The sequence below is a fragment of the Papaver somniferum genome, chromosome 3 (assembly GCF_003573695.1).
Source record: "Papaver somniferum cultivar HN1 chromosome 3, ASM357369v1, whole genome shotgun sequence".
Lineage (NCBI taxonomy): Eukaryota > Viridiplantae > Streptophyta > Magnoliopsida > Ranunculales > Papaveraceae > Papaver > Papaver somniferum.
The window spans coordinates 214,580,742-214,601,441 of NC_039360.1; the positions used below are offsets into that span (position 1 = coordinate 214,580,742).

Genomic DNA, 20,700 nt, shown 5'->3' on the forward strand with positions numbered 1-20,700 from the left:
TATCAACCAATGGTGGAATCCTAGTCCTATTCTCTCCATAATTTTCACAACACTTTTTATTCGAGTTTGTTATATTTTTTTTATTTATAAAAATTAAGTCTAAAAAAATCTTCCTTCACAAGTCTCAACGAACCTTTTTACTACAACAACTATGAAACCACACTATCTACCCCTTTTTCAATTTCAGTGACAAAACTATCAATACATATGGAATACAAAAAATATAAAGAAACTTTAGTAGCTCCTATTCCACATGTCTAATCTTCAACATTCATCGAAATCTTCATCACTTCCAAGTAATCCAATGATCCCAAAGGTTTTAAGTTTAGCATCACCGTTGTTGAAGATACGTAGCTATAACAATGAGAAAGCATCGGTCTCGATCATTGTTATACAGTGTCATAGTATAATTACACAGTGTCAAAGTCCAATTGTATCACAACTTCAACAATAATACTATGGTGATATGTATCACTCCCCCTTAGTCAATACTCCATCTCACATGGAAACCACTCCCCCTTACACAATGATCCGAAAACTATATGTATTTGTAGTGTGAACTACATATTAATTCTCCCCCTTTTTGTCAATAAAATTGGCAAAGGTACAAGAACGAGATCATAATTAAATTTCCGTAAGAGACATTTCATGACTAAATACATACCATCTAATTTAGATGTAATCATATAGCCGAAGCTAATAGCATTCATCAAGGGTTTAAAGATACAAGATAACCCCTTTAAAATTCCACAGTCACACACCCCTCAAGATATGACCATTAAGCACAAGTTCAAAAGAATTCTCCCCCATTTGATGTCATTCCCAAGGAAACAACAAGAGCGACCTTAATTTCAAAAGAAAAGAAGGATTTTGATTGGACACCAAAAACCATGAGAATGATTTTCTATATCCAAAAACTCAATCAAATCAATCACAAGTAAACCCATGATTAATTTAATCGGAATACGCAATCAAATTAAACACACAAGCGATCAACTTAATTGATTATGCTCGACATAAGAGAATTTACGGAGCATACGACTAACATAACCATTAGAAAATGAATAGGATAGTCGTTCATATACTCAACATAAGAGGAATCTTACGAAGTATGAAAATACTCAACTAGATTAATTACAAGAGAACCCATAATTAATCTAATTGGAATACACAACCAAACTAATTACAAAAGTAATCAATTTAATTGTCATTTGTTTTGCTCGACATAAAAAGACTTATGGAGCAATAACTATATAACCGAACAAGATGATTAATTTAGTTCAAGAATGCTCAACATAAAGTATCTTACGGAACAACCAACAAAGCTAATCAAAAATTAATCAACTTGGTTGTATCGTGCTCAACATAAGACACATTACGGAGCCTCACAATATTACGTAAAATATGGATCAGTAAAGATCAATACTGTGGAATACACAAGGATTCATTCTTCTTCCATCATTATTTGCATAACGATATTTAATAGACATAATCCTTGAAAAAAAATATATTTTAACCTATATTTCATCAAATATTTGACAATATAGGCTTAACTTTTGTATATGTCAAAAGTCTATTCATCCTTAAATCAATACATGAATACCGATCATGAACGACTTTACTTTTGACAAAATACGGGACAACATAGTTCACGGACGTAAACACCAATATCCCATAACAAATTGCAATATAACAAATCATAAAGATTAACTACTGCAAACCATCATCCTCCAAATATTTTTAGAATTTAAACCAATAAACCTAAAAAAGAACAAGAAAATGAAAAATAATAGCTATGTGTAGTCACAATCATTGCTATTCAAGCACTAGTTATTCTTCCAACTAAACCAAAAAGAAGACATACTAGGCAACAAATAAAACAAGCTAAAGGAAAACAGACTCTAGTGCTATTCTGAACACGAACTAAGATCATATGGACGGTTCAGAATCCTCATGAGACAACTGGTCTTTGAGCTTTTGATAGACAACATCCATTGCATCATCGGAGAGGTGATTCTATTTACGAAAATCATTTATGTGAGATTTTATGAGACCAAGGTCAAGGGTAACCTTTTCCAACTCAGTTTTCAACGCATCAACATTTATCAGAGTAGCAATGAGTTGTTGTTTTGCTTCGCCAAAGTACTTAAGAAAGTCATGAACAACTTCAGCAGAAATCATATCATCCTTTTCAGCATCCTCATGAACATAGGAAAAATAACATGAAGCATTAGGATGATCTTCATCTACAAGAGTTCTTTTCTTCTTGGACTCAATAACACCTTTATCAAGGAATCCTCTTGCAAAACCACCATAGCAAGATGAAGAAGAAGATATTCTTGACAACCCAGAAACCAACCTAGAGTATGTTTACGTGACTTTTGCAACTCAATAGGTTGATATTTAAGGGTCTCTTAGGGAAGGGATTCTAGGGTTTTCTTAAACAGTTGAATCGTCTCAGAACACGAATATCCGTTAAAGTACAACCTGACCCCCACAAATAAAGCTCAACAGGGATTTTTGCAACAAAAGCCTCGAAAAATTCCATCACCCAGGAAAGCAATTTTGAGCAAAGTTGTAGCAAAAAATAAATAAATCAAAAGACGACTTCCTAACAAAAATGAGAAGACACTTTAGACACAAACAATACTTTAAGCATAGTAAGTTTGCAATTAAAAAGCTTAGCTATGGACGATAAGAAGGTAGCTCAACTTAACAGATGCAAATGCCAAAAGTATACCTGAAAATTAACACATCTTACTCAACGGGGTTTTTATGAGTAAGCTCTTCAACCCTTGTGATTAATTAGCACAAGTATGAGCCACAAGCTCATCAAGAGATTTGTGTTTATGGTCAAGCCTCTTTTTCCTCCTGAATCTAGAGAGGGACTCCTTTTTATGTGAGAAATTATCACAAACCTTACTGCCATCAAAATACGAGACATAGTTTGAGTTCTTACCAGAAGATTTTTGGTTTGAGGAGGAAGACAACCTGTTGAAAAATTCTTTATATCCTCCAATTATATTTTTCATATTATCTCTCATTTCATCAATTTTTCTTCTTTCTTCCGAACTTCCTTTCTCAGTAGGATCAACGTTGTTTCAAGAGACCACGACACGATCTTATTTTAGACGATGTTTATTAAGACGTATGTTTTGTTCTTGAGTGTTCGAGGACCTCATTGAACTGACTTTCCTGGTAACATACACAGGGTAGGTACGAAAACCGAGTGGTTTAGTCATACGAATGTCAGTTACACCTTTAAGAATTAAGTCTAAGGTGTGTTGAAGTTGAACGAAAGAGTTTTTCTTCAACCTAGAGGTTCCCTTTCGTTTAACATAACTCTTTGTCTCACAGACAAGATATACTTTCTGATCATCAGAATGATTATATAGTACAGTCTTAATATCATCGTTAGAAGATTTCTTCCCTCCATTTGATGTGCAACATCCTTGAGTGATGGTGACTTCAGGCACATCCGTTTTACTAGAAGGGACTTTCGTTTTTACTTCTGAGCATGAACCATCTTTACTTGTGTCATAAGTACTTGGAATATTAGATTGCTTTGAGCATCCTTGAATAGAGATCTTACTCAGGCGATGTTCAATTTTCAAGGCATCTCTTATAAGGCTAGCTTCAAGAGACGTACACGAAGAATGGACTTCAGTATTACCTTTGGATTTGCAATCTCTTATTACACCAAGTAGAACATTGACATGATGCTTCAACCGATTGAATCTATCAACTTGGATTATAACAAGATTTAGAATCAATTCACTCTCTTCAGCCGAATCTCGTTCGTTAATGGAGAGGCTCACATTTGAAGGGTAATCGTAAGTACACATGTCAGTGTTAGTCTGTCTTGTCAGTACAGAAGGTTCATCTATACTCGAGATTGTAGAACCCTTCTCTTTAGTAGAGTTAGACGAGATAGAACTTTTGTTTCTGGTAAAGCGTTTATCAGAGATAGTACTCTTGTCCATAGAGTCAGATCGCTATAAACACATACTTGTAAGGTCTTGAACGTGTTTGCTTGCTCTGATACCAATTGAAAAAGCGGGGGTCTAACAACACCACCCAATATTTCGCTTAGAAATCTATATGGACTAACTCTGAAATACTTTCTAGAGAATCAACTAGACAGTCAGACTCAATCAGTTAAAAGTATCTCAAGGAGTTAATATCTCTCTCTTGTTTCAATTTACTCGAGCTAATAGAAATCAGCGAGTCTTTAATCAAACACAAGGAATAACTTGGATGGTACCAAAGACCAATATCCAAGGATCAATCAATGACAATCAACAACCAAAGGTTGTATTACTCTAATTGATGATCTAACATACAACCTGTATTATTTCAATTATAAAGATAAAACAATATAATGCGGAAAATGAAATAACACAGACACCAGAAATTTTGTTAACGAGCAAACCAAAAATGCAGAAAAACCCCGGGACCTAGTCCAGATTGAACACACACTGTATCAAGCCGCTACAGACACTAGCCCACTCCAAGCTAACTTCGGACTGGACTGTAGTTGAACCCCAATCAGTCTCCCAATGATCCAAGGTACAGTTGTACCCTCTACGCCTCTGATCCCAGCAGGATACTGCGCACTTGATTCCCTTAGCTGATCTCACCCACAACTAAGAGTTGCTATGACCCAAAATCGCATGCTTTGACAATAAACAAATCTGTCTCACACAGACAAGTCTATCAAAGGATCATTCTGTCTCCCACAGAAAAACCCTAAAGTTTTTATTCCGTCTTTTGATAATAATCAAGGTGAACAGGAACCAATTGATAATCCGGTCTTATATTCCCGAAGAACAGCCTAGATAAATCAATTACCTCACAACAATCTTAATCGTATGGTAGCGAAATAAGATGTTGCGGAATCACAAACAATGAGACGAAGATGTTTGTGACTACTTTTTATATCTTGCCTATCAGAGATATTAATCTCAATCCAATCAATATGATTGTACTCGTACGATAGAAGATGCAAGATCAGATCACACAACTACGATAAAAGTAGTATCGGTCTGGCTTCACAATCCCAATGAAGTCTTTAAGTCGTTAACCTGGTTTTAGAAGAAGAAAACCAAAGGTTAAAGGAGAATCGACTCTAGCACGCAAACCAGTATCACACTTGAAGTGTGGGGCTTAGTTTTGCAAAATACTAGATGTCACCTTTATATAGTCTTTCAAATCAGGGTTTCTCCTTGGTCACAAAGCAAACAATATCCACCGTTAGATGAAAACCCTATTTAGATTCAAGCTAATATTTCTCAACCGTTAGATCGAAAACTTAGCTTGTTATACACAAATGAAATGCACGCTTCTAGGTTTGTTAACCGTACCAAAACGTGTACATTGTTGGTTCAACAATAGTTAACCAAAAGGTTAGCTATATGAGCATTTCATACCAACCATATTCTTCTTCACCACAACTAGTTCAAATGACTTCAAATGAACTAGTTAGAGAGTTGTTCAATTGTAAGGAAATCTTATGTACTACACAAGACACAGCTGAAGCAAAGATGATTTGATTCACTTGAATCGGTTCATGAACTTTTATAGCCATGGTTTGCAAACTGCATTCCTTAGTCTTTATAAGTTTAAGTTCAAATATCATCTTCAGATATATAACCTTCTTAAGTTCGCACACTAGGTTCGCTGACTTAAGCAACCGGGCAGAGTTTACAAACTCCAACAGAAAATCTCGGAAAAGACTTTCCGCCGGTTCGCGGACTGGGTTCTTATGCACATATGTGTTTCCACAATAATACTTATGTCCATCATTGGTTATGTAATCTAAACTCTCATTCCAATCATTGAAACATTCTTAGAGGACGTTATATAGTTGTTACACCATTTCTCGTCAAAGCAATTTTCAAAGTGATTGAAACATATCATGACTTTCGTCACTAGGAAAAGATAAACATAATCGAAGCGAAACGCTTACCAACACATATTTCGAGATATAGATAGACGAGGTATACTCGGCTCGAAATACCAAATGTGTATAATCTAAGTCTATATATAGCATACAAATTTTTGTCTCAAGAAGTGGGAGATAGAGTAGATAGACTTTTGAGTGACAGATAAGTTCAAGTCTTCACATACCTTTTTGTCGAGAAGTTCCACCGGTTCCTTGAGTAGTTCTTCTTCTTGTATGATGAATTGCCATGAAGTCCTTGAGCTCAACTACACTTTCTATCATAGTCCGAGACTTAGCTATGGTAGACTAGAAATCAAGACTTATAGTTTTGATCACTAACATTGACAAACATGCTTGAGATAGCAACGCATGCGAGTTCGACCGAGCAATGCTCTAACACTATGGATTAACCCTATCAATTGATAAACATGTGCAAAGAATCACAGATACATAATGGATTTTGCATGTTTTACCTCAATCACTTATAACAAAATATGATATAAAATCGTTGAAACGCCCTCTCCAAAGACGTAGTAGGGATCAATAAATATTTGAGGGAAGTTGTTAGATTTGAGAAAGTCAGTAATTTTAGGAGATGGAAAATAAAAGTTCAAGTGAATTTTGCGCTGAATTATCACCAGAATGTTTATTTGTTTTAATATATTTTACGTAAGATAAATACATACCTTTTTTCACTCTAATTCTTCATATTTTAACTTTGGAGTGAAAGCAGATATATGGATATGGCATACACATATACAGGCCATCTGACTTATTCCTAAAAAAAAAATTTATCTTTACTAATAACTAATAAAAAATATGAGGAATTTGGCATAACCAGAGGTATAAGAGAGGACAATTATATTGCCACTCTAAACAACAATTAATTTAGATGAATTACGTTATACATTTTTATATTAATTATTAGAAAACGTTGTTCTAGGTGATTTTAGTTGGATTCAGGGTTCACCATGTTATTAGATAAATGTTATAACGCGTGTCGTTACGGCAGGAGTTATTTGTAGTGACACATATTTGTTAAAAAATTGTGCCTAATTGTGATGAGAAAGGATCCCTTCACACTTTTATTATCACACTATCTCACACGATGAACGTTATTTTCGTGAATAAAAATCAAACACTAACAGATTTCAAGTTAATATTTTGTGGATATGTCCCTCTTACCTAGTTATCACACTATCTCACACAATGGACGTTATTTTCGTGAATAAAAATCAAACACTAACGGATTTGAAGTTAATATTTTGTGGATATGTCCCTCTTACCAAGTTCTACATGCCTACCAAAAATGAGCACATTACGAAATATAAAACCTCACAATCTACTGGCTTTAATTTCGACGGCCAGAAATCAGTTGATTTTCAACGGCTCATTTTCAAAGTAGTAGATGGTGGTGTTATAGTCTCAGAATACGCGCATCTCCAATAGGAATGTAGAGCTATGTGATAGTAACATATCTCCAAAATATTAGCTTCAAATTCATTACGGTTTGGTTTTATTCACAAAAATAACGTCGAACATGTGAGATAATATGATAATAAAAGTACGAGGGGATCTTTCCTCAATTATAATATGCAAAAAAGTTATGTATTACTGTACCATTTTTTTTTTGACTCGTGGACACTCGACTGAATAGGTAACCGAATTTACACTTCACCTGCCTGGTTAATGCATGTATTTTGCCGAGCTGAATTTTAACCCCTCCCGTAGTTACTTGCTAGGCTTCTAAGATTCTAGAAAGGAAGTTCCTGTATATATACGACCGTTGTGAAAAACAAAATTCGTATACAACGGTCGGAAATCAAGATCTTGAATTCTAAAATTCTAAAGAACCATCGATATGAGGAACATTAATCAACCTTGTCATCAGAGAGAATCAAGATCAACTTTGGTTTGTGGAAAGAATCTATTAACTAAAATGATTAATGAATAGTACGGATGGATTAAGAACACATTATGTGGGATTTATGATATTAATGAAGCTAAGCAGAATATTTCAGAACAGAATTAAATTTATTTATTGAATCACTCAGCTTTAGTATCCGTTAGACCGTTGCTTTTTTGAATTTCCTTGCTCCATGGCGCTAAAAATGGCACGGAGGACTCGAAATGTCCGTGCCTGAGATAGAGATAGTGGAGAATTGCAGTTTAAATTTATTGATCAACTGAAACAAGATGAAATAAGCCGTTTTTTTAGTTTTGGAAAAGTCAACATCAGAACTAACATTGTAACATTAACAACCATGAGATTGTGAAGGAACATAATCTCTTTTAACTCCTCTGATCATCTGATGATACTTGTTATGATGTACCTGTATTTGACTTATCACACGGTTGCGATTTAATCTAGGGTTGGCGAATGATAACTGTGGGACCATAGTTTAGTAAGCTTGCTTAACGCGAACATAGTTTCATTAATCCACTTTCTTAATTTAAGCGTGTGAATATAAAACTAAGAGAATATTGTACTTAAGGATTTTGTGGTCGGTATTGAACATCTGGACCCTACGTGTCTTTCCAACTCAACACCTAACTGGCTAAGTTGACCCTGTGAGCTTATCTAGCTTCAATCATTGACCATTTCGTTGAATAATTTTGTGTTACTGTCTTAATTTACACACTAACCCTCCATACATACTTTAGCGCATATCTAAGACCGACCTTGTCTATTTAATCTTGCAATTGGTGTTCTGTGTTTTTGGAAAAATGTTTCTCGTCAAATACCGATAAATTAACTAACGTAGCTGATAACAAGTTATCAGTTTTATTGGCAGTGTGCTGAAACCCTCCTCCTCCGTGGGGTCCACGAACCCCATAAAAAAACACAAAATTGGTTTAAAAGATAAAAATCAATAATTTTTGGGTGAAAAAGACATGTAAAATTTAATATCGTCTAAATGGACAAGAATGTAAATATAATCAGGATGTAAACAGTTTCATCCTATTCATTTTGAAATATTTTTTCTTATTTTTAATTCACATCAGGATGCATTCAGTTTCATCCTCGGCTTTTTTTAAGTTTAAGTCAGGATGAATCCAATTTCATTCTTGCTATTTTTTTTGTGTCCATTTCACTCATTACTCATCCATTTGAACCATGTTTTAAAAATATTTGGACAAATGACCCATTTTTCGCAAAAAAAAAGAAATTGTAAGATAAATTTAGAATGCGATTTTAGTGTGGTTTGTGAGAGCCGTCTGTGCAGAACCACTCGTGGATGATTTGTCTTAGGTGGAATTTGGAGCAGTTAGCACCCATTAGCAACATTGTTACACATGTATCTTCGAACAGATTGGCACCCATTAGCAACATTTTTTTCAAACTAACATGATATTTTTTACATGATAACATGAGTCGTTGGATCTTTATACGTTGTCACATTGAACTGTTTTAACCAAGACAAAAATAGATAATGTTTCTACTCGGGGGTGTAAATACTAGTAGGTGTATTTGGCCAAACAATATCATGTTACCATCTTGAGCATAACATGCTGATTTTATGTGTAGTTTGTACAAAAAAAAAAAATCTGTGTATTTTTTTTGAAACGGAGATAGTATAACAAGACAATTTTGTGTATTATGATGTGTTAAGCTTATGGGCACATTGGTTTAGTGCGGCAAGCTGTATGCGTAAGGGTAAGCTTCCGATATGCGAAACAAAAAAGTATGTAATTAAGCTCACAATAGAGCTAGATAGAAAAAGAATGAAAAAGGAAAAAAAAAAGGACATCATGCTATATTCATGCATATTTCACAAGAGTGTCGCTATTAACCATTTTATTGGTTATCTTGACTAATTAATCTCTATAGCATTATATTAACTAACTCTCGGTGCAACACATCACAACACATATTATTTTTCGTATGTTACAATGTATGTCATGTCGGGCTGTGCCTATGCACTTTACATCAAAACCCCAAGTTAAATAAAGAATCCTATTATTGGGGCTTTGAGGGGACGTGACTTTGGGGGCTTAAAATGCTATGTGGAGACTAAATGATATATGGGGAGATCGGATTTATGTGAAAGTTCAAAAATACCCTCATTCATTTTCTTTTAAGACAGCCCTTCCATTATCTGATTAATCTAATTCAAAAAAAAAAAACTGAAATCCATTCATTAAAACAAAAAAAAAGCTGACCCCCCTATTCATTCCTTTTTTCTTCTCTGCCCCTTTTCTTCTCTTCTTCTTCTTCTTTTTTCTTATTCTTCTTCTATTCTCTTCGTTTAATCAACGATTAGTTGTCGATTCCAAAAAAATTTATCGTCGATTAAACTCCTAGTATAAAAGCATGAAAGAAAAGAAAAAAATTAGGTCAGTCTTCGTCGAATCAACCTCCTATTGAAGCAGGGAAACCAACTTCAACTAAAGAAGTGGTAAGTGAAGATGAAGAGGAATTTAATGAAGGAGATGCACCAGCCTCCCAGACTCCTGAGATGACAGCAATAAAATATGAATTGAAATACCCACTCTTTGTTTAAGCATTTTATTGATTATTCAGTTGGTTTCCAAAAAATTTAGATTTGAAAAAACAGTTTCAGAATTTGATTACGGCTGGGAGTTCTTTGATTCCCAGCCGTAAATATGTATCACGGTTGGGATATGTTGGTTTACATATGGGAAATTGTTGAATACCCAGCCGTAATGTAGTCGATGCGTACGAGATAGAATATTCCCATCCGCAAATACTTAATCACGGCTGGGACTTTCCTAGCCGTATATGTCTCTGTGTTCAAATGCATGTTTCAGCGGTAGTGGTTACGTCTAGTTTTTTCTGTCCGTAATTGGTTTTCCAAACCGTAAATAATAGTTACTAGACGATTTTATTAGACGGCTAGGTATTCCTATCCGTAATATGAATAAGCAATGAGAAGAAAAAAAATCCCAACCGTTATGCTTATTGCGGCTGAGATTTTCTATTCATCCTAGACGTTTTTCAATTACGTCTTGGTCCGTTGATAATAATCCCATCTGTAATTATGTTTTCGTCTGGAAATTTGTACACATCCTAGCCGTGTTTATTATTTCGGCTAGGTTTTGTCGAGATTTCCCAGTCGTTGTGACTTATCTTCTTTTTCATTTTGATCTGGTTTGTCTTTAAACAGAAAAGAAGAAAAGAGGAAGAGAAGATCAGTAGAAGTAACACCTTCTAGTGAACCCACTCCTCAACTCCGTCACGTAAAACCATTGGGTGCAAACGCATGGAATAAAAGTGAACTTGGAATTGGTGGAGTAAGTGAAGGTGTACTTGCTATTAGTGGTGGTGAGACTGTAGGAAATGAAGGTGGAAGAAATGAAGGTGGAAGAAATGAAGGTGGAAGAAATGAAGGTGGAGGAAATGATGATGTTGCTGTTACTGGAGGAAATGATGGTGTTGCTGTTACTGGAGGAAATGAAGTTGGAATAAATGAATGTGGAGGAAATCAAGGTGTAGTTGTTACAGAAGTTGGCACTTCTAGTGGTTCTGCTCTTGATAAAGGTAAAGCAGTGGTTGAGGAGGAAGAAAAGGATGGAAAAAAGAAGTATCCACCAAAGGAAGGTGCTAGAGAAATCATTGATGCCATGGATTTTTTATCTAAGAAGAATAATGGGAGACCTTGGGGTATGCCAAGAGATCGTTCCGTCTTGATTGGTTACGAGTCATCATAGGATGCTAGATTCTGTGCCGCAAAGGTAACAAATCAAACTTAATATATGTTGTTTTCATTTTATTATGGATATTCAATCATAAAACCAAAATTTTATATATGTGTAGTTTCCCGATAACGCGGTTCCTAAACTAAAGCACCAACAACCAAGGTTTGGCCGTTAGAGGGTGAGCATCCAGAGCATCCAGATGTGGTAGCTTTAGTAAAAGCTTCGGGGTTATGGTCTGGAATCGAGGCGTTGCAGAAGCCGTATGATGTTGTGACAGTTTGTAATTTTAGAGAAAGATTCTAGCCCGAAACCATGACTTTCCAACACCCATTCGGAGAGATGACTATGACTCTGGATGATGCAAAGTCAATCACCGGTCTTGCTTTGGAAGGAAAAGCTGTGTTTGACGGTTTCAACAATTCTCTACCTTATGATGAGCTTTATGCCTTGACTAAACACTGTCTTGGATGGAGCAAAGATAAAACGGAAGAAGAATTTGAGATTAATTATGGAGCCCAGCCCAGAGCTAAAAGGATACTTCAAGAATCGGGTGAACGTCGTGAAACAATGAATACGTCAAGGAAGATTAACCTGGTTCGTCTGAGGGAGCAGTTTGAGGATTCTGACCGTAGGACCAAGAATGGAGAGATCGTGATGGACGCAGAAAGAGCTAGACATACGACTATATCTTACTTGTTGCACCCTCTTGGGACCGTCTTTTTTCCCGATTTTTCAGGAAATAAGGTAAATGCTTTTTATTTACAGTGGTTGAAGACTCTCAGTCTAGATCCGGAAACAAACGAGGTTCCTAGGTACTCGTGGTGCACCGCCTTCCTTGCTAGTGTGTTGGGAGTCCTTTGCAAAACTTCTAGGTGGAACATAACACAAATTACGGGATGTGTTGCTCTTATCCAGGTATCTTTTTGTGTTAATATAACAAATGTTGGTTTACTTACTTTTATATATATTGGTTTATATGTATAATTGATTAATTTTTTTCCGTACTCATGGGTTTACGACCATTTCAAATTCTTGAGGCCTACTCGGGATAAAAAATAACCTCTACAGAAACCTACAGGAGGAAGATACCCCTTTAAGGGGACCCCACACAAGGATAAAGGGAATGAAATGGTCGAAATAAGGAGAAAATTGGATGCTTTGACAATTAATGATGTTGTGTTTGATCCATATTTGAAAATTGATGAGGAAGTTGGTGATAGAGTATTTTCTAATGTGGCGACCTATACGGGCCCTTTGTTTCATTCAACCGGGTTCGTCATTTTGGATCCTCGTAGAACGCTTAGCCAAATTGGTATTATCCATAAAATTGTACCTCAAGAATCTCGTTTTCCACTGAGCGTAGCCAACTCTATTTTTAAGGAGAACCAAGTCAAATTGAACTATGCAACAACGATAGATACGTCGATCGAACATTGAAATGCTCGTTCCCAACAAGCAAACCAAATGAGTACAAGAGCGCTTGAAGATTCTCTTGGGACTTCTGAAGCGTATGCTAATTACATGGGATGGTATCAAGACTGGGCTCATCCTTATGTGGAAAATATGGATCCCGAGGCGTGGAAACATTTTAAGAAGGCGGTGAAAGAAAGTTCAAAATCAGCGGAAGAGATAAATGAACAAAAAAAAATGGGAGAACATGGTGGTACGTATACTACTAATTATGTTTATAAATGTTTTTTTTTTGTTGATTAGCTATGAATAAGTGTATTTGATATGAAAAATAGGTTGAACGAGTTAATTGGTTGTCCAAGAACATCACCGGTATGATTGATTCGGAAGAGAAGTTAACCGTCCCTGAACTAAGATTACTTTGGAATCGAGTCCAAGGCATAATACTCCATGAGAAAGGAGGTTTATATCCTCAAGAAGATGCCCGATCAAGGAGAAATAAGATGGCTAGGTCTCCTTCTTCTAACGACGACTCGGATACTCCCCGCCGTCATCAAGCTATATCAAAGCAAGTAAAAAGCGGTCGAGGTGAAAAAGGAGGACGTGCTGGAACAAGTGCTAAAGTTGGAACAAGTGCTCGAGGTGGAAAAAAGGGAGGTCTTGCTGGAACAAGTGCTGCTCGTGGTGGGAAAAGTCGAGGTGGAACAAGTGCTCGAGGTGGACGCGGTGGAGGTAAAAAGACTACCAGGGTGTTAGTCGTGGGAGATTTCAATGTATTTCAATAGAGTTGGCAAATCCCCTGTTAGTCGTGGGAGATTTTGTCAAAATCTTTTAAAATCTCTGTTAGTGGTGAAAGATTTCTAGGGAGTTTCTAAAACTACCTCAAAATCCCTTAAACTCCCCAGTTAGTGGTGAGAGATTTGATTAGAATCTCTAAACTCCATGTTAGTCGTAAAACACTAGAGTTATAGGGAGTTTACAATTTGGGGGAGTTTGAGAGAGTTTCATGATGTTTTTGTGCTTGGACCAAATCTCTCAAAAAACAAGAGATTTCTGGGGAGTTAGGGTTAAACTCCCCCAAATTGTATAAACTCTCATACACTCCCTCTAAATCCCTAGGGATTATATTACATTAAAATCTCTCAAACTCTCCTACGACTAACCCCATGTACACCTCAAGCTGGCAAAGGAACATGAGGTAAAAAGGATAGATTTGTAGAACAAGTTGTTGAACCGGAGCCAACAGACGATTTGGATGAGTTTTTGCAAGAGTCCACGGGGGAGGACTCAAGTGAATGACAATCTACTCGGTTTTAGTATTTTACTTCATGGATATTTTGTTAGCCTTTGACATTTTAATGTTTTCATTATTTGGTTAAGGATTGAGATGGATGGATTTTTATAACTTTGCATTTATGAATTAATTTAGGCTTTCAATGTGTTTAACCTAAGAAAAATGAGCAAAAACACAACATCAGTGTTTTTTTCAGGCATTTTCGGCTAGGTCGCTGCTTCACAAAACCTAGCCGAAAATTCCTATAAATGTTCAAAAATAAACTTTCATAGCCGTAAAACGTACAACGGTTAGGAACTCCTAGCCGTGAAATGTCCAGCGATTAGGAAACCCGTCTGTGGCATGTCCACAGTTGGGAAGAACCTAGCCGTTGTTTGGTCTAAATTCCCTGAACTACAATGAGTCATGTTTACGGCTAGATATCCAAGCCGTGTTAAAATCACGGTTTGGAATTATATCCGTAAATAAATTTACGTCTTGGTCGACCTAGACAATTCCCAGCCATTATACTCTGCACTGTTCGGAAACCCATCCGTTAGAGATTACGATTGGGACATTCCTAGCCGTATAGTACTCTGGTAAACCCAAAAAAAAAGTCTCCTAGAAACGGCTACATATCCAAGCCGTTATTTCTTTCACGGACAGGAATCTCAGCCGTTATTCTGGCTAAAAGTAATAAATCAGAATTATGGCCAGGAATCCCAACTGTAACTCTGACAGACCACCAACTCTGCAGGTCATACATAATTACGGCTTGGTATACCTAGCATTTCCTAGCCGTAATTCGCTATAATTTCACTTGTACCACTTCAAATCGGCTAGTTTTTTGAATTTTGAAAAATAGATCCGTTTGAAGACTAATCTATAGAAGTTTCTAGTTGTTCAACCACCTATTTAAACTTGAAATAACTCCATCTCCATATAACCACCCGTTCCAAATCAAAATCACACCTACAAACTCTACTAAAACTCCTACAAACTCAATCCAATGTACTCAAAGGATAAACCCGACTTTACTTTGGATGAGGACTTATCTCTTTGCCAAAATTTTGTGTTATGTTATCCAAAAAAGGGAGAAGAACGAAGGAATGGTGGTGTACCAAGTCAATCTTATTGGAAAAAGATTTTTGAAAATTTTTGTAGTGAAACAGGTAACACTAAGAACCGCGATGGAATTGAATTGTATCTAAGATTCTCAAACATACACAAAAAAGTGGAAGAGTATATGGCTTTACTTCGTGTGTGGAAGCAACTTCGACTTAGAGGTGAGACTGATGAAGAAGTCGTAGCTCAAGCTAACAAGGAATGGAGAAAATGGAAAGGTTATAATTTCAACTTCGAAGCTCAAATGACCATCATAAAAGATTTTTCGATACAACAGAAGGGATGTTATTAAAACCAACTTTGTAATGAGGATATATTAAGCATGTAATGAGTTTTATTGTGGTCTAGTTAATGAAAATATCAGTAATTTTCAATCGTATTAAGAATTCATGTTGAATCAAAAAAATTCTCAACTTTCAAATCTAATTACGGCCGGGAAAGTTTGTAAACCCAGCCGTTTTACAGACTCAGGTAATTTAGAGAAGAATAACGGCCAGAAGTTCGTATATTCCCGTCCGTTATTTCAAATCACGGCTGGGAGTTCCTAATAGCCCAGCCGTTTTACATTATTACGGCTGGGAAATCCTAATATCCCAACCGTTATGCTGGGTTTCGGCCGGGTCGACAAGTTTTTCCCAGCCGTAACAGCAGAAATTCCAGACTTTTTTTTTTCCAGATTTTCAACGGATTTGAACTGATAAAATTGATATTGGGAGTTGATTATAAGGTTATCTTGAGTTTTGTGATGAAGGGTTTCATCATTTGTCTTCAAAATTTCACCAAAATCACCATTTTTCCTTCTTCAAAACTCAATAAAATCAAGTTTTGATTTTGAAATGATTAATGTTTTGATTAGTCTAATCGATTCACTAAGACTGATTAGTTAACTTAATCCATTTAATTAGCACTAATTAAATGAAAGGTAGATTAGACACTAGAGAAAAATATAGATAAGGGGTCCTAATGGTTGTTATTTCATGACTCCAAAAACCCTCCGAAAATCCATCTATTTTAAGCCCCGGTAAGAGGATTCTAAATAAACTAAACCGATATCAAAAATTCTTTATGAACCACTCACCCACATAAACCATTCTCACAAAACACCTTCCCGAATCATTTATGGGCCCAAAAATAACTCCCCACTAATCCCAAAAAGGATGAGACCCCCCCCCCCCCCCCCCCCCCCCCTCATGAAAGAGTACAGTTTTTAGGTAGTTTCCTCAGCCGGTCCATGTAACCACTGAACTGGTATATGCATGGACACCCCTGGTGGGGTCTTACATGTTATGATCAACTGATTTTAACCAAAAAGAAAACTTATGAATGGTGCCGCAACTGCCACATCAACACTGTACATTTTTTCATCTTTCTTTTCTTGTACAAGCTAGTCCATTCTTTTCCCATCTTTTTTTTCTTAAACAATAAAGAAGAAGTATGTTGATTCGAATATTTCATATACTTTGAAGTTTATATCACAGAAAGAAAAAAAAAATAAGAAAATAAACTTTGAAGTTGATAAGGCATGTTAGTCCGACAACAACAATGTATACTTAAATGGACTATTGGCTTTTGTTGATTGCCATGAACCAAACAGATAGCTGCCAAGTTGAAGTACCGAACTATTGTTTAAGAAATTGCACATCGATCACCAGCACCTGGAACCAAACATAATTTCCATGAAAGCTCGAAAATGTATCGTGTATGAAATCTCATGATATATACGTCGTACAGCCATAAACTCTTAAATCTCAATTAGATACTCAAATCCTAAGTGGCCAACTCTCTTATCTGTCTGTAATCTGTACGTGAAGTCAGTTTCTCTGTTTAGAATATATAGTTATACACATGCAACAGAGAGGTCATCAGTCCACACACACATTCTCTCCTTACCAAATTGGATTCCATATTCATTCACTTAGGTTCTCTCTCTCACCCTCTTTCTCTGACTCTTCTCTATATAAAACCATGAATTGAAGAAGAAGAAATCAGAATGAAAAGGGTTGATCACTAGTTTATATGTGTGTGTATTTCTCTTACTATATGTATAAAACTATCTTACCAAAGATGCAGCTAGAAGAGCTCTTTTGAGTAGTTGTGTTGATTCATTTTACTCTTTTGCTCTTCCTTGGTCTTTCTTTTCTTACCAAAATCCATCTTGGGTCACCTTTGAACCCAACTCCACAACATAATCATCAACACCAAGAATTATCTCTGTTTCTTTCTAGCGCTGCTATATCAAAGTAAATAAATAAAAATGATTACAGGAAAAGATATCTATAATGTCTTGGCAGCCATTGTCCCATTATATGTAGCTATGTTCTTAGCATATGGTTCAGTAAGATGGTGGAAAATCTTCACGCCAGATCAGTGTTCCGGAATCAATCGTTTTGTAGCAGTTTTCGCGGTACCTCTTCTTTCGTTTCATTTCATTTCATCCAATGATCCTTACAAGATGAACTACCGTTTTATCGCAGCCGACTCTTTGCAGAAAGTAATTGTTTTAACTTCTCTTTTTCTATGGAATTGTTTTGCAAAGAATGGAAATTTAGAATGGATGATTACTTTGTTTTCTCTCTCGACGTTGCCAAACACTCTTGTCATGGGTATACCTCTTCTTGAAGCTATGTATATTGGCAGTGAATCAGGAACTTTAATGGTTCAAATTGTTGTTTTACAAAGTGTTGTTTGGTATACTTTGATGCTGTTTATGTTTGAATATAGAGGAGCTAAATTGTTAATCAGTGAACAGTTCCCAGAAACAGCTGGATCAATTACTTCATTTAGGGTTGATTCAGATGTTGTGTCCTTAAATGGAAGAGAGCCATTGCAAGCTGATGCTGAGATTGGTGATGATGGAAAATTACACGTTGTAGTTAGACGTTCGACGTCATCACGTTCGATGATTTCTTCGTATCATAAATCTCACGGGTTAAATTCTGTTACTTCAATGACACCAAGAGCATCAAACTTAACAGGAGTCGAGATTTATTCCATTCAATCTTCAAGAGAGCCAACACCAAGAGCTTCAAGTTTTAACCAGAACGATTTTTATGCAATGTTTAATTCTAGTAAAATGGCTAGTCCAAAACATGGGTATACAAATAATTACCAAGGCAGTGGTAATGGTGGCGATGTATATTCGTTACAATCATCGAAAGGACCAACACCAAGATCTTCAAACTATGATGAAGAACTAAAATATGGAAATAGTGTGAATAGCAATAATACTAAGAAGATGCTTGGAGGAAGAAGCATGAGTGGAGAGCTGTTGCATAATGGTGGACTAAGTTCTTCATATCCACCACCAAATCCAATGTTTTCGGGTTCGACTAGTGGTGCTACTGGTGGTAAGATGATGAAGAAAGATGGTAACAATAAAGAACTTCATATGTTTGTTTGGAGTTCAAGTGCTTCTCCTGTTTCAGAAGGCAATTTAAGACAAGCTGTTAATAACAAAGCTGCTGCTTCTGATTTTGGTGTTGTTAATTCTTCTAAAGTTGTTCTTCAACAAGAAATTGCCGCTTCAAGAGGTATCATTCATCACTTTCTCTCTGTCTCTCGTACTAATCTATAAGTTTCCATTTGTTTTGTTCAGCTTCATTAACATGGTGTATTATTATTCATATGATAATCAGGAAAGCATGATTTTGGTGAAAGTGGAAAAGAAGCTTCAAAAATGGGTGGAGAACATCCAAAACAAGTGGATTTAGAAAATAATAGCCCAAAGTTTCCCGTAAATGGTTCACCATTTTTGACACAGAAGAAATTAGAAATGGATGACCAAGATCACAAGAAAATGATGGGTACTCACAGAATGCCTCCAGCAAGTGTCATGACCAGACTTATTTTGATCATGGTCTGGAGGAAGCTTATTAGAAACCCTAACACTTACTCTAGTCTTCTTGGTGTTATTTGGTCACTTGTTTCTTACAGGTATATATTTCTTCTTTTGTTCAGTTATCATCACCAAGATTTCATATTTCAATTGCATGTAGAGCTTAATAACTAATTTATTTATTTTTCTGATTTAAGGTGGGAAATCCAAATGCCTACGATTGTCAGAGGATCGATATCCATATTATCAGATGCAGGACTTGGAATGGCTATGTTTAGTCTGGGTAATTCAGCTGTTCATTAATTTTAAATTGTCATTTGAAAATATTTAGGAACTAAACCATGCAAAATGTTAATCCGACTTCTTATGAATGCATTCCGTTCAACCTGCAGGTTTATTCATGGCATTACAACCAAAAATCATAGCTTGTGGTAAACGAGTTGCGACTTTTGCAATGGCGGTTAGATTTTTAACCGGCCCAGCAGTAATTGCAGCAACTGGAATTGCAGTGGGTCTCCGAGGAACTCTTTTACATATAGCCATCGTTCAGGTACTTAAGCGTAACATGCTACTAAAGTAGTAAAGTGCAATTTAAGTTAAACTCGTAATCCTGATTACTTTATTATGTTTTTGATATACAGGCAGCCCTTCCTCAAGGAATTGTACCTTTTGTGTTTGCCAAAGAGTATAATGTTCATCCGGATATTCTTAGTACTGGGTAAGTTAACAGTGTCTTACTCTCCAAGGACCTATTAACAAAAAAAAAAAATAGTGCTCTTTAAAGGGACATTAGGAAAATATTTGCAGGGTAATCTTTTGTGTTCTTTTGCAGGGTAATCTTTGGAATGCTAATTGCATTGCCAATTACTGTGGGCTATTATGTTCTTCTTGGAGTTTAGAGCAAATGCAAATATAAAGGGAAGAAAAGAAGACAAGAAGAGAAATATTTTACTACGATTACATTTCATGCAAGACTCATGGAAGATGAAGAAAGGATCTTTAAATACATCAATGGGGTTCAGTGTATAACTTAGGATATTCAATTATATGCTTTCTTTGCATGTGACACCATTGAATTCATCAAGAGAGAAAAAAAAATGCTCAGTTATCTTTTATATTTAATTATTCTTTTCACAGAATTATTACTTAGTTATTAGATTAGTGTTTTTTAGGTTAATACAGTACTTAATAGTAAAAAACGCAATGCTTGGGAAAGGAAGAAACCAAAGGTACTTTAGTTTACTTGTGATTTCTCCCCAACACCAAAGGTGAATGAATGTAGAAATTTTTGCTTGCTATATTCTTTTAGTATGATTCATTCTACTTGGCACATAAAAAGGCTTGCTCAAAGAGAAAAAAATATCGGTCTACTTATAATTACTCTGATTTTAGGCTAAAGATTTAACATGTTAATATTTAATACATAATTTTCTTAAGGTGTTCCAATTTAGA

At 35.9% G+C, this 20,700-nt stretch overlaps 1 protein-coding gene across 1 annotated transcript; it reads left to right on the forward strand.

Annotated features, from left to right (window-relative positions):
* Window positions 1-17,109: 17,109 nt before the first annotated feature.
* Window positions 17,110-20,498, forward strand: LOC113362095 (auxin efflux carrier component 2-like). The gene is made up of 6 exons (XM_026605084.1): window positions 17,110-18,943; window positions 19,049-19,346; window positions 19,446-19,531; window positions 19,641-19,798; window positions 19,890-19,966; window positions 20,081-20,498. The coding sequence occupies exons 1-6, from the start codon at window positions 17,668-17,670 to the stop codon at window positions 20,145-20,147; spliced, it is 1,962 nt and encodes a 653-aa protein (XP_026460869.1). The 5' UTR covers window positions 17,110-17,667; the 3' UTR covers window positions 20,148-20,498.
* The last annotated feature ends 202 nt before the right edge of the window (window positions 20,499-20,700 follow it).